Source organism: Oncorhynchus kisutch, linkage group LG4 (genome assembly GCF_002021735.2).
Source record: "Oncorhynchus kisutch isolate 150728-3 linkage group LG4, Okis_V2, whole genome shotgun sequence".
In the NCBI taxonomy this organism is placed as follows: domain Eukaryota; kingdom Metazoa; phylum Chordata; class Actinopteri; order Salmoniformes; family Salmonidae; genus Oncorhynchus; species Oncorhynchus kisutch.
The window spans coordinates 68,740,843-68,754,625 of NC_034177.2; the positions used below are offsets into that span (position 1 = coordinate 68,740,843).

General features: G+C 43.2%; 1 protein-coding gene across 29 annotated transcripts in view; it reads right to left on the reverse strand.

Annotated features, from left to right (window-relative positions):
- The window catches only part of LOC109889919 (calcium/calmodulin-dependent protein kinase type II subunit gamma), a 111,685-nt gene that overhangs the window by 56,637 nt on the left and 41,265 nt on the right, over nucleotides 1-13,783 (reverse strand). For all 29 annotated transcript variants that reach the window (XM_031823501.1, XM_031823523.1, XM_031823504.1 and 26 more), the window contains exon 3: nucleotides 6,657-6,716. In XM_031823501.1, coding sequence (XP_031679361.1) covers nucleotides 6,657-6,716 — 60 coding nt within the window. The remainder of the gene's footprint in view (nucleotides 1-6,656; nucleotides 6,717-13,783) is intronic.

The window sequence follows — 13,783 nt, forward strand, 5'->3', positions numbered from 1 at the left end:
TGTAATCATTAGTCCAACAGTTGCAAACAAGAGTTTCTATTGGACAAATTCAGGTATGTTTATCTCCATTTTGTTCTGTTTGCTTCCGTTTAAGAAACCTTTTCAACAGAATCGGCGGAATGAATACACCCCTGATCACATGTAAAAACAGTTCACTTTCATAGCAGCCAAGTTGTATTCCTTCTCACATCTACGCGCTCTCCTCCTTTCACCTTCTCCCTTTGCTTGTGGACTTCACTGCACAACCCATTAGCTGTATGTGACCAGGTGAAAAAACCTTTCCAAGCCAAACCATATCATAACTGTTACACACAGCCTACATCGTGGTCACCATATTAGCTAAAGTAACATCATAGACAACATAGCTAATATAACTAACACGCTACAATCATGCAGTACAGCAGTTACATTTTGGCCATTACAGCTTAGCAGGTGGCAATATATTATAAAACCAAAAGTGTACTTTGACTTGGAAGAGTTCCAGTGTTGTGTTGGATAATCATAGCCAAAGAAATTAATTTGTTAAAAACTGTTCAACTATTGTTTTCCTCTTTGAGTCAAATACTCACCACATCTTATGCACTGCAGTGCTAGTTAGCTGTAGCTTACATGCTGACCACACCACTCGCATTGCAAAATAAATGTACACATACACGTTAGTCAAACATTTAATCTTAACAGCTCACGCGCGTCAACGAGCGTCTGCGTAGCCAGGCGCTAAAATAGAACTTGGTTCTATTCTTGACGCCTGACGCGCTGCAAGTCCCACCTCTCCCATCTCCTCACTGGAGAGGAGCATTTTAGGAACATACAGTTGAAGTCGGAAGTTTACATACACTTAGGTTGGAGTCATTAAAACTTGTTTTTCAATCACTCCACAAATTTCTTGTTAACAAACTATAGTTTTGGCAAGTCGGTTAGGACATATACTTTGTGCATGACACAAGTAATTTTTGACTGTGCCTTTAAACAGCTTGGAAAAATCCAGAAAATTATGTCATGACTTTAGAAGCTTCTGATAGGCTAATTGACATCATTTGAGGTGGAGGTGTACCTGTGGATGTATTTCAAGGCCTACCTTCAAACTCAGTGCCTCTTCATTTGGGAAAATCATGGGAAATTCAAAAGAAATCAGCCAAGACCTCAGAAAAAAATTGTAGACCTCCACAAGTCTGGTTCATCCTTTGGAGCAATTTCAAAACGCCTGAAGGTACCACGTTCATCTGTACAAACAATAGTACGCAAGTATAAACACCATGGGACCACGCAGCCGTCATACCGCTCAGGAAGGAGAAGCGTTCTGTCTCCTAGAGATGAATGTACTTTGGTGCAAAAAGTGCAAATAAATCCCAGAACAACAACAAAGGACCTTGTGAAGTAGTAAAATGGCGCTGGAAGAAATGGCAGCAGTTTTACGGGCGCCCAGCGAATTGTGCTATTAAGTGGGTTTCTTTTGCATAATTTGTAACTTATTTTGTACATAACGTTTCTGCAACCATATCTTACGGCAAAAGAGACCTTCTGGATATCAGGACAGTGATCACTCACCTCGGATTAGACAAAGATTTTTTCTACAACAAGGACGACGCACAAGACATTCTCCAAACACCCGGCAGGGCCAACATCCCCGTTATTTGCAAGAGGAAGCGACGCAGGTACAGAGGACAAAGAGCCGGATGCCTGGTCAGGACCCGGAGAGTGCGAGTGGGGAAGCTGCCGTTACCGTCAATAGTACTCGCCAACGTGCAATCATTGGACAGTAAATTAGACGAGGTACGATCACGAATATCCTACCAACGGGACATCAAAAACTGTAATATCCTATGTTTCACGGAATCGTGGCTGAATGACGACATGGATATTCAGCTAGCGGGATATACATTTCACCTGCAAGATTGAACAGCACACTCCATTAAGACGGGGGGGGGGGGGGGTCTGTGCATATTTGTAAACAACAGCTGGTGCAGATTTTGCTCGCCTGAAGTAGAGTATATTGTGATAAATTGCAGGCCACACTACTTGCCTAGAGTTTTCAGCTAAATTTTCGTGGCTGTTTATTTACCACCACAGACAGATGCTGGGACTAAGACCGCACTCAGTCAGCTGTATAAGGACATAAGCAAACAGGAAACCACTCACCCAGAGGCGGCGCTCCTAGTGTTCGGAGACTTTAATGCAGGGAATCTTAAATCAGTTCTACCAAATTTCTATCAACATGGTAAATGTGCAACCAGAGGGAAAACATTTCTAGATCACATGTACTCCACACACAGAGACGCGAACAAAGCTCTCCCTCACCCTCCATTTGGTAAATCCAATCACAACTCTATCCTTCTGATTCCTGCTTACAAGAAAAATTAAAGCAGGAAGCACCAGTGACTCGGTCTATAAACAAATGGTGTTTTGCTATCACAGACTGGAACATGTTCCAGGATTCTTCCGATGGCATTGAGGAGTACACCACATCAGTCATGGCTTTATCAATAAGTGCATCGAGGACGTTGTCCCCACAGTGACTGTACGTACATATCCCGACCAGAAGCCATGGATTACAGGCAACATTTGCACTGAGCTAAAGGGTAGAGCTGCCGCTTTCAAGATGCGGGCTCTAACCCAGAAGCTTACAATAAATCCTGCTATGCCCTGCGACGAACCATCAAACAGGCAAAGCGTCAATACAGGGCTAAGATTGAATCATACTACACTGGCTACGACGCTTGTCTTATGTGGCAGGGTTTACAGACTATTACAGACTACAAAGGGAAACACAGCCGCAAGCTGCCCAGTGACACAAGCCTACCAGATGAGCTAAATCACTTCTACGCTCACTTCGAGGCAAGCAACACTGAGGCACGCATGAGAGCATCAGCTGTTCCGGACGACTGTGTGATCACGCTCTCCGTATCAGACATGAGTAAGACCTTTAAAAAGGTCAACATACACAAGGCTGCGGGGATAGACGGATTACCAGGACGTTTGCTCCGGGCATGTGCTGACCAATTGGCAGGTGTCTTCACTGACATTTTCAATATGTCCCTGATAGAGTCTGTAATACCAACATGTATCAAGCAGACCACCATAGTCCCTGTGCCCAAGAACACAAAAGCAACCTGCCTAAATGACTATAGACCCGTAGCCCTCACGTCCGTAGCCATGAAGTGCTTTGAAAGGTTGGTAATGGCTCACATCAACACCATTATCCCAGAAACCCTAGACCCACTCCAATTTGCATAACGCCCAAACAGATCCACAGTTGATGCCATCTCTATTGCACTCCACACTGCCCTTTCCCACATGGACAAAAGGAACACTTATGTGAGAATGCTATTCATTGACTACAGCTCCGCTTTCACACCATAGTACCCTCAAAGCTCATCACTAAGCTAAGGATCCTGGGATTAAACACCTCTCTCTGCAACTGGATCCTGGACTTCCTGACGGGCCACACCCAGGTGGTGAGGGTAGGTAGCAACATATCTGCCACGCTGATCCTCAACACTGGAGCTCCACAGGGGTGCGTGCTCAGTCCACTCCTGCACTCCCTGTTCACCCACGACTGCATGGCCAGGCACGACTCCAACACCATCATTAAGTTTGCAGATGACACAACAGTGGTAGGCCTGATCACCGACAACAACGAGACAGCCTATAGGGAGGAGGTCAGAGACCTGGTCGGGTGGTGCCACTCCATCGCAGTGCCATCATTGCAGTCCATCGCAGTGCGTCACCCCAGGTCCATGGGGCGACGCACAATTGGCCTAGCGTCGTCCGGGTTAGGGAGGGTTTGGCCGGTAGGGATATCCTTGTCTCATCGCGCACTGACCAGGTCGCTAGGTGTAAGGTGTTTCCTCCGACACATTGGTGCGGCTGGCTTCCGGGTTGGATGCGTGCTGTGTTAAGAAGCAGTGCGGCTTGGTTGGGTTGTGTTTCGGAGGACGCATGGCTCTCGACCTTCGTCTCTCCCGAGCCCGTACGGAGTTGTAGCGATGAGACAAGACAGTAACTACTAACAATTGGAAAAGGGGGTAAAATAACAAAAAATATATATAAATGTAAATGTCGACTCGGACTATTTGCATTGTGTGCCCCCCCCAACCCCCCTCCCCCTCCCCAGCCCCTCTTTTTATGCTGCTGCTACTCTCTGTTTATCATATATGCATAGTCACTTTAACTATGCATTCATGTACATACTATCTCAATTGGGCCGACCAACCAGTGCTCCCGCACATTGGCTAACCGGGCTATCTGCATTGTGGCCCGCCATTCGCCAACCCCTCTTTTACGCTACTGCTACTCTCTGGTCTTCATATATGCATAGTCACTTTAACCACATCTACATGTACATACCACCTCAATCAGCCTGACAAACCGATGTCTGTATGTAGCCTCGCTGCTGTATATAGCCTCGCTACTGTATATAGCCTCGCTACTGTATATGTCTTTTTACTGTTGTTTTATTTCTTTAATTACCTATTGTTCGCCTTATACCTTTTTACACTACTGGTAAAAGCCTGTAAGTAAGCATTTCACTGTAAGGTCTACACATGTTGTATTCGGCGGATGTGACAAATAAACTTTGATTTGATAGGATTTGAAGATGCTGGAGGAAACAGGTACAAAAGTATCTATATCCACAGTAAAACCAGTCCTATATAGACATAACCTGAAAGGCCGCTCAGCAAGGAAGAAGTCACTGCTCCAAAACCGCCATAGAAAAGCCAGACTACGGTTTGCAACTGCACATGGTGACAAAGATCGTACTTTTTGGAGAAATGTCCTCTGGTCTGATGAAACAAAAAATAGAACTGTTTGGCCATAATGACCATTGTTATGTTTGGAGGAAAAAGGGGGAGGCTTGCAAGCCAAAGAACACCATCCCAACCGTGAAGTACGGGGTGGCAGCATCATGTTGTGGGGGGGCTTTGCTGCAGGAGGGACTGGTGAACTTCACAAAATAGATGGCTTCATGAGGAAGCAAAATTATATGGATATATTGAAGCAACATCTCAAGACATCAGTCAGGAAGTTAAAGCTTGGTCGCAAATGGGTCTTCCAAATGGACAATGACCCCAAGCATACTTCCAAAGTTGTGGCAAAATGGATTAAGGACAAGAAAGTCAAGGTATTGGAGTGGCCATCACAAAGCCCTGACCTCAATCCTATAGAACATGGACAGAACTGGACTGAACTGAAAAAGCGTGTGCGAGCAAGGAGTCCTACAAACCTGACTCAGTTACACCAGCTCTGTCAGTAGGAATGGGCCAAAATTCACCCAACTTATTGTGGGAAGCTGAATGTTTGACCCAAGTTAAACAATTTAAAGGAAATGCTACCAAATACTAATTGAGTGTATGTACATTTCTGACCCATTGGGAATATGATTAAATAAATAAAAGCTTAAATAAATCCTTCTCTCTAATATTATTCTGACATTTCACAGTCTTAAAATAAAGTGGTGATCCTAACTGACCTAAGACGGGGAATTTTGACTAGGATTAAATGTCAGGAATTGTGAAAAACTGAGTTTAAATGTACTTGGCTAAAGTGTTTGTAAACTTCTGACTTCAACTGTATACCCATGTGGGTGATTGAAAGATTAACTGAGGTCCACACTCCAGTCCAGTTGGTGTTGGTAATGCACCTTAAAGTTGGTTGCCAATTTTAAGACAACCAACTTCTTCCACAGAATAAGAAGACTACTGCTGAAGAAGGAGAGATTACAAAAAATTTGTTTCCAGATTAAATGTCGAGTAGAGAATACACGATTTTGGGTGAATCAAAATGAGTAAAAATTCATACAAAGATCCATGAAAAAGGGAACTTGTGCTCTGATAGTTTGGAGGACGTCCTCCGGAGGTTGTCAGACTTACTGTGTAAGTCTATGGAAGGGGATGAGAACCATGAGCCTCCTAGGTTTTGTATTGAAGTCAATGTACCCAGAGGTAGATGGAAGCTAACTGTCCTCCGGCTACACCATGGTGCTACCCTACAGATTGCTGTTGAGGCTACTGTAGACCTTCATTGCAAAACAGTGTGTTTTAATCAATCATTTCAATCATTTCAATAATAAAGTATATTATATTTAGTATAGTTTTATCTAAAAATTATAACTTTTTAAATGTTTCACTATTATTATTTTATGAAATTCACTAAGGATGGTCCTCCCCTTCCTTTGAGGAGCCTCCACTAACCTGCATGTATGTCGCACATTCACTGTAGTGGAAAGAGAAGCTGGTTTGCAGTGTGAGGGGAGGTGACAAATGTCATTTCCCTGAGTTTGCATGCGCTGGTGGGTTGGCTTCTAAATTCTGTGGCTCTCACTCACCAGTCGGATCATGCAAATAGTCCACACTAGTGGGCATCATTTAATTTGTCTGGCTTCCTCCATTTGCCTACACCCTAACTCTCTTCCATGAAGTGCTGAGGTGACACCATGTAACACTGACACTGGAGACACCCTCAATGCTCTTCAAACCAACATGGCTGAAATATATACAGCGAGCGACTTCACCTGTTGCTAGACTGACAACAATGTCACCTCGGTTTCGTCCTGTCATTGTTGGTTGCCACCAAACTGCTCTTGCTCAGCAGGTAGGTTGTCATACAGACACACTTTCATTTAGCCTACTATGGTAAGTACAGTAGGAGCCACTCACCTATGTTGGGATGTTTGAGCAGGCGACAGATGCGGGCCTCTCGTTCCAGTTTTTGATGATCTGAGGGGAGAGGAAAAGGAAGATAAACACAATCGCACACCTTTTCTGTTGCTCAGTCGATACCCTGCAGGATCTGTCTTTTTTTTTTAAACTCTTTCCACAAACCACCATTTGGCAATGAAACTGGTGGGAACATCCTTATGTATCATGTATGTTATGTTCAAGGGGCTCTTTACAGACAGTAGTAGTACTATAACAAATGTAAATCAAAATATATAGTCAATCAGGCAGTGGAGTCTCATCCGTTCTGCTGTCCCACCACCAATTGGACGGGTCTACTATATCTCTTCCATAAACACTAGGTATACCAAACACTAGGAACATCTTACTAATATTGAGTTGCAACCCCCTGCTTTTGAACAGTCTCAATTTGTCTTTGCATGAACTACAAGGTTTTGACAGCGTTCCACAGGAATGCTGGCCCATGTTGACTTGAATGCTTCCCACATTTGGGTCAAGTTGGATGGATGTTCTTTGGGTGATGAACCATTCTTGATACACACAGGAAACGGTTGAGCGTGAAAAACCCAGCAACGTTGCAGTTCTTGACACACTCAAACCAGTGCGCCTGGCACTGAATGGAACAAATACACAATCCATGTCTTAATTGTCTGTTGGCTTCAAAATCCTTCTTTAACCTGTCTCCTCCCCTTCATCTACACTAATTGAAGTGGATTTAACAAGTGACATCAATAAGGGATCACAGCTTTCACCTGGATTCACCTGGCCAATGACATGGAAAAAGTTCCTAATGTTTTGTACACTCAGTGTATATTTAACCAGGTTGGTGTGGGGTCCTGATATTTATGAGCAGGCAGAGCAGCCATGCACAACTAACGCCTCCCTCCACTCAGCTTCTACAGTGCAAGGAACCAGGTCTAAGGCAGAGGAGACAGAGGAGTAGGGGACAGAGATGGAGAGGATGGTGGAGAAGTGATCATACACTCAATGCACTTCAGACATACAGTAACTATAACCCCCCCCCACACACACACAATATATCAATATACACCCCCCCACCAATTATGATTTTTTTAAATAAAATAACAATTACAGTATTTGAAAATACCCCAGTTTACGGTATGTATATACGGTATATCGCCCAAGCCTAATCAGTGGTAACTTTGGCAACAAGACCCAACAGTTAACAACATTTCTCCACTCCAAATCAGGCTCCATCCTACAGGAGGTTTATAATAAACTGATGTTCTATTCTGGCGTATATTAAACTACACTGAACACAGTGGACCTGCTTCATCAAATAGCCTTTGATTAAAGGATATGAGAAATGGAAACTCATAATAATGTACAGCATATCCAGGCAAGTATGAGCTGTGTACTAGAACACACTGCGATGCACAAAAATGCTTGCAGCAGCACAAGCCTATTGCACTTAGTTAAATTAGTCTCCTGGGCTCAGACTAATACAATCACTGTCCAGCTAAGGACTCTAATAGTAAGGGGCGGCGCTGTGTGTGTGTGTGTGCGTGTGTGTGTGTGTGTGTGTGCGTGTGTGCGTGTGTGAGCGTGCGTGTGTGTGTGTGTGCTTGTGTGCACGTGTGTGTGTTCACATCGACTAACCGGTGCCCCTGCACATTGACTCTGTACCGGTACCCCCTGTATATAGCCTCGCTATTGTTATTTTACTGCTGCTCTTTAGTCATTTGTTACTTTAATTTCTAATTCTTATTTTAGTTTTTTTTTTTACTGCATTGTTGGTTAGGGCTTGTAAGTAAGCATTTCATTATAAGGTAACCTGTTGTATTCAGCGCATGTGACAATTATTATTTAGTTAAATTTGATTTGACATCCATACGTGCGTGGTTGGGCAGTATTAAAACCTAGTGCTCTAATTGCAGCCTTACATGGATAGATTGGATGGACAGACAGATGGATGGCTAGAATGACAGATGAAGAGATGGTACTGTGGGATGAGGAGAGAGATCGTGGGCCAAGTTCAGAGAGACCTTGGCACCAGCTGTTAGGCTCCCGGGGACAGATGTGTGTGCTATGTGTGCGTGTGTGTTATGTGTGTATGTGTTACTACGCCAGGGCAGAATGGAGTAGACCTCTAGCCTCTCTAATCCCCCCTCACGCTCCTGTCCCCCGTCCAGGATTTGGGAAACGGAGCCTCCCAGTCATCCCAACTGGCTGGCTAGGTGCTGGAATCATCTGTCCGGCTTGTTACATAGCTGGCCCACAGAAAGAATGTGACTTCATCAATGGAATATGACATGGCTACATACACAGAGCATAGCTAGCCGTGGCAGCCATTAGATGGGCAGAGACACTGGGATTGTACAGTAAATATTGCAGGGGCAGAGTAGAGAGTATGCTGGAAACCTCCCTTCGGTACACCCACGGTCACTCACAAAAACACACCTTTCCTTTTCAGAGAATTTCAGAAGTAAAAAGTCAGCTCTCGACACTTGAGCACCTGAGCTCAGAAAGGCTTGTCATTTCTCACACACACAAACATACACACAGCCAAGAACATATGCACACACACACACCTCCAAGTAATCTATTCTACAACACAAGGCCACAGTGCTCAGGTTTAAAAGGGGGGATTTTCTTTTAAATTGAAGGTTGGGATCTGAGGCCATTCAAGCTCTGACATTATCTGAGGATGCTGTGCACACGCACGCCTTCTCTCTGTCTGACAAACACGTTCCTGTGACACACACACACACACTCTGGACACACACAAGTTGGCTGCTGTGAAAAGATAATGGCAGACTGCGGCATGAAGGGTCTGTCATTGAGAGTCAGAACCAAAGGGTGAGAGACAAGAGAGAGCAGAGAGCGAGAGAAAGTGAAAATGAGAAACTGAGTGTGAAGGAGTACTGTAGACAGAGTGAAAATGAGAAACTGAGTGAAGGAGTACTGTAGACAGAGTGAAAATGAGAAACAGAGTGAAGGAGTACTGTAGACAGAGTGAAAATGAGAAACAGAGTGAAGGAGTACTGTAGACAGAGTGAAAATGAGAAACAGAGTGAAGGAGTACTGTAGACAGAGTGAAAATGAGAAACTGAGAGTGAAGGAGTACTGTAGACAGAGTGAAAATGAGAAACAGAGTGAAGGAGTACTGTAGACAGAGTGAAAATGAGAAACTGAGTGAAGGACTACTGTAGACAGAGTGAAAATGAGAAACAGAAAGTGAAGGACTACTGTAGACAGAGTGAAAATGAGAAACAGAGTGAAGGAGTACTGTAGACAGAGTGAAAATGAGAAACAGAGTGAAGGACTACTGTAGACAGAGTGAAAATGAGAAACAGAGTGAAGGACTACTGTAGACAGAGTGAAAATGAGAAACAGAAAGTGAAGGACTACTGTAGACAGAGTGAAAATGAGAAACAGAGTGAAGGAGTACTGTAGACAGAGTGAAAATGAGAAACTGAGTGAAGGACTACTGTAGACAGAGTGAAAATGAGAAACTGAGTGAAGGACTACTGTAGACAGAGTGAAAATGAGAAACAGAAAGTGAAGGACTACTGTAGACAGAGTGAAAATGAGAAACAGAGTGAAGGAGTACTGTAGACAGAGTGAAAATGAGAAACAGAGTGAAGGACTACTGTAGACAGAGTGAAAATGAGAAACAGAGTGAAGGACTACTGTAGACAGAGTGAAAATGAGAAACAGAAAGTGAAGGACTACTGTAGACAGAGTGAAAATGAGAAACAGAGTGAAGGAGTACTGTAGACAGAGTGAAAATGAGAAACAGAGTGAAGGAGTACTGTAGACAGAGTGAAAATGAGAAACAGAAAGTGAAGGAGTACTGTAGACAGAGTGAAAATGAGAAACAGAAAGTGAAGGACTACTGTAGACAGAGTGAAAATGAGAAACAGAAAGTGAAGGACTACTGTAGACAGAGTGAAAATGAGAAACTGAGTGAAGGAGTACTGTAGACAGAGTGAAAATGAGAAACTGAGTGAAGGAGTACTGTAGACAGAGTGAAAATGAGAAACAGAAAGTGAAGGACTACTGTAGACAGAGTGAAAATGAGAAACAGAAAGTGAAGGACTACTGTAGACAGAGTGAAAATGAGAAACAGAGTGAAGGAGTACTGTAGACAGAGTGAAAATGAGAAACAGAAAGTGAAGGACTACTGTAGACAGAGTGAAAATGAGAAACAGAAAGTGAAGGACTACTGTAGACAGAGTAAAAATGAGAAACTGAGTGAAGGAGTACTGTAGACAGAGTGAAAATGCTGGGTGAGAGCAGGTGGGAAATAGGCAATAGGGTGGATAAAGACGCGCAGATGGATAGTTACTGGGTGTTCATGTTTTTGTTCCATCCCAGCACTAACAGAGGGAGAACACTGTGTTAACAAATGAGTTCCATCATGGTGGTCCTGGATGACTCACTCCACCAGCTGGATTAGAGACAGTGAGTGAGTGAGTGAGTGAGTGAGTGAGTGAGTGAGTGAGTGAGAGAGAGAGAGGGAGGGGGGGGGATAGACTGACCTTTAAAAGGATTACGGGACTGCCAACAGTTCGACCCGTGACACCCACACACACCCAGCCTGAGCCGCTCAGATAACCCATCAACCATGGACCACTGAACTACAGCCAATCACTATCGCTCTAGGTGTGTGCACGTGTGGTTATGTGCATGTACATTTGATACGATATGCGCATTTGTGTGTGTGTGTGTGTGTGTGCGCGCATCCAACCAGCTGCCACTCCTCTTCCCCTCTCCCCATCTGACCTCTCCAATCCCTTCTGACAGTCACCGAGGCCTAATTCACAGGAATGACATAACGCAGCTCCTGCATTAAATATTCATCTCAGATCCCTCTCTCTCTGCTCTCTCTATCTCTCTGTGCTCTCTCCTCTCTCTTTCTCGCCTTCCATCTCTCTACCATTCAGGAGAGGAGCAGCATCAAAACAGCAGCCTATCCAGCTGTGCCAACCACCTACTGTCACAATGTAATGACCATGCCATAATAGTAGAAGTATCTGCATTACTTGCTGTTTGGGGTTTTAGGCTGGGTATCTGTATAGCACTTTGTGGCAACTGCTGATGTAAAAAGTGCTTTATAAAAATACATTTGATTGAATTTGATTGTAGACACAGAGTCATACACTGTAAAATAACCTGTTATCAATGCATTCACCATTAGTTTGCTTCAGATGTTGCTTAGCATACAATGTGATCATAGATCAAGGCTGATATTGAACTCTCTCATTCATTCACTCATGTCAAGTCATCCAATGTTCTTCACTGTGTGTAAAAAAAAAATTCAAAAGCAACAGATGAGATCAAATACAAAGAAACTAAAGCTATAGGAGTGAGGGCACACAGACTACGTTTACATTCACAAGTAGGATTATGTGTGTGTGTGTGTGTGTGTGTGTGTGTGTGTGTGTGTGTGTGTGTGTGTGTGTGTGTGTGTGTGTGTGTGGCTGAGAGAAAGATAGAAAGAAAGAAAGAAAGAAAGAAAGAAAGAAAAAGAGAGAGAGAAAAAGAGAGAGAGAGAGGAGTGAGAGCAAGAAAGCTATTCTTTTAGTCGTTCGTACAGGGATGTTTTGATTGAGTTTACAATAATGGCTTTAAAGGCTCGAAATGGAACTGCTGCGCTGGTTAAACGCCCACAAGAGCAGAATTATTTTTTTGATTCAGCTGAAAGACAATGCCCATCCTTTACCCATGATGTAGCACAACAATTTAATTCAATAACTCATAGTTTTAGTCAAAGTATTATACAGTGGATTCGGAAAGTATTAAGAACTCCTTGACTTTTTCCACAGGTTTTTCAGAATTGTTTGTAAATTTACCCCCCCCCCAAAAAAAATATATATTTTAAGAATGATGGTGGCCACTGTGTACTTGGGGAACTTCAATGGTTCAGAAATGTTTTTGCACCCTTCCCCAGATCTCTGCCTCGACACAATCCTGTCTCGGAGCTCTACGGACAATTGCTTCGACCTCATGGCTTGGTTTATGCTCTGACATGCACTGTCAACTGTAGGACCTTATACAGACAGGTATGTGTCTTTCCAAATCATGTCCAATCAATTTAATTTACAGGTGGGCTCCAATCAAGTTGTAGAAACATCTCAAGGATGATCAATGGAAACAGAATGCACCTGAGCTTAATTTACAGTCTCATAGCAAAGGGTCTGAAATAAAGTATTTTTGTTTTTTATTTTTAATACATTTGTAAAAAATGACAAAAAACCTGTTTTCGCTTTGTCATTTTGGGAAATTGTGTGTAGATTGATAAAAAATAATAATAATTAAATCCATTTCAGAATAAAGCTGTAACGTAACAAAATGCGGAAAAAGGGAAGGGGTATGAATACTTTCCAAATGCACTGTATATATTTGGGGTTGAAGTGGTAAATCCGAAGTGGTAACATCAGATATATTCCGGGCCAATGTCGTGTGTTTCCCCTATGATATGACATGCTAATACTTTTCAGTCTACGTTTCTTTTCAGGGCACGTTTTTTATATCAATGTTACCAGCCACTAACATGGCATTATTTAATCATCAGAAGCACCTACAAAGCTTCCTCTTCGCTCCCCTTGTCACCCCAAGAAAAACGGTGTTGACCACGCTCCACTGCTTTGAATGGTGCAGCTAGAAATCACAAGTGTCTATCCTATAATGAAAAAGCACCAGTGAAAGAAAATTCCATGAACTTGTTTATCTATTTTGTGCTGTTCTTACATTTCTATTGGTGTTTCATTTACGATGATCTCAGTGGTTTCCCCTATCCATCTGTGGCAAAGTTTTCCCTAAATGCTTAAGACAAATCCATTTCCAGCACCAGCGATAGCCTAGCCAGCTGGCTAATCTTTTGAATACGGTGTAGCTAGGTTAGCATGCTAGCTAGATACACTGACAGCTGTCCATGCCCTACTTGTTGTTATTTCTCTACTCCATGTGGAAATCACCACAACGTTCACAGCCCCAATTCGTGAATATGTATTAGCGGCCTGCACCATGTATTAGCAGCCTGCGTCATGGAACCTAAATGAGAATTTACGCTACAGGACAAGAATTAGGTTGAAATAGGGGTGGTATTGTCCTGTGGTGGGAGCTTTTAATTCCTTTCC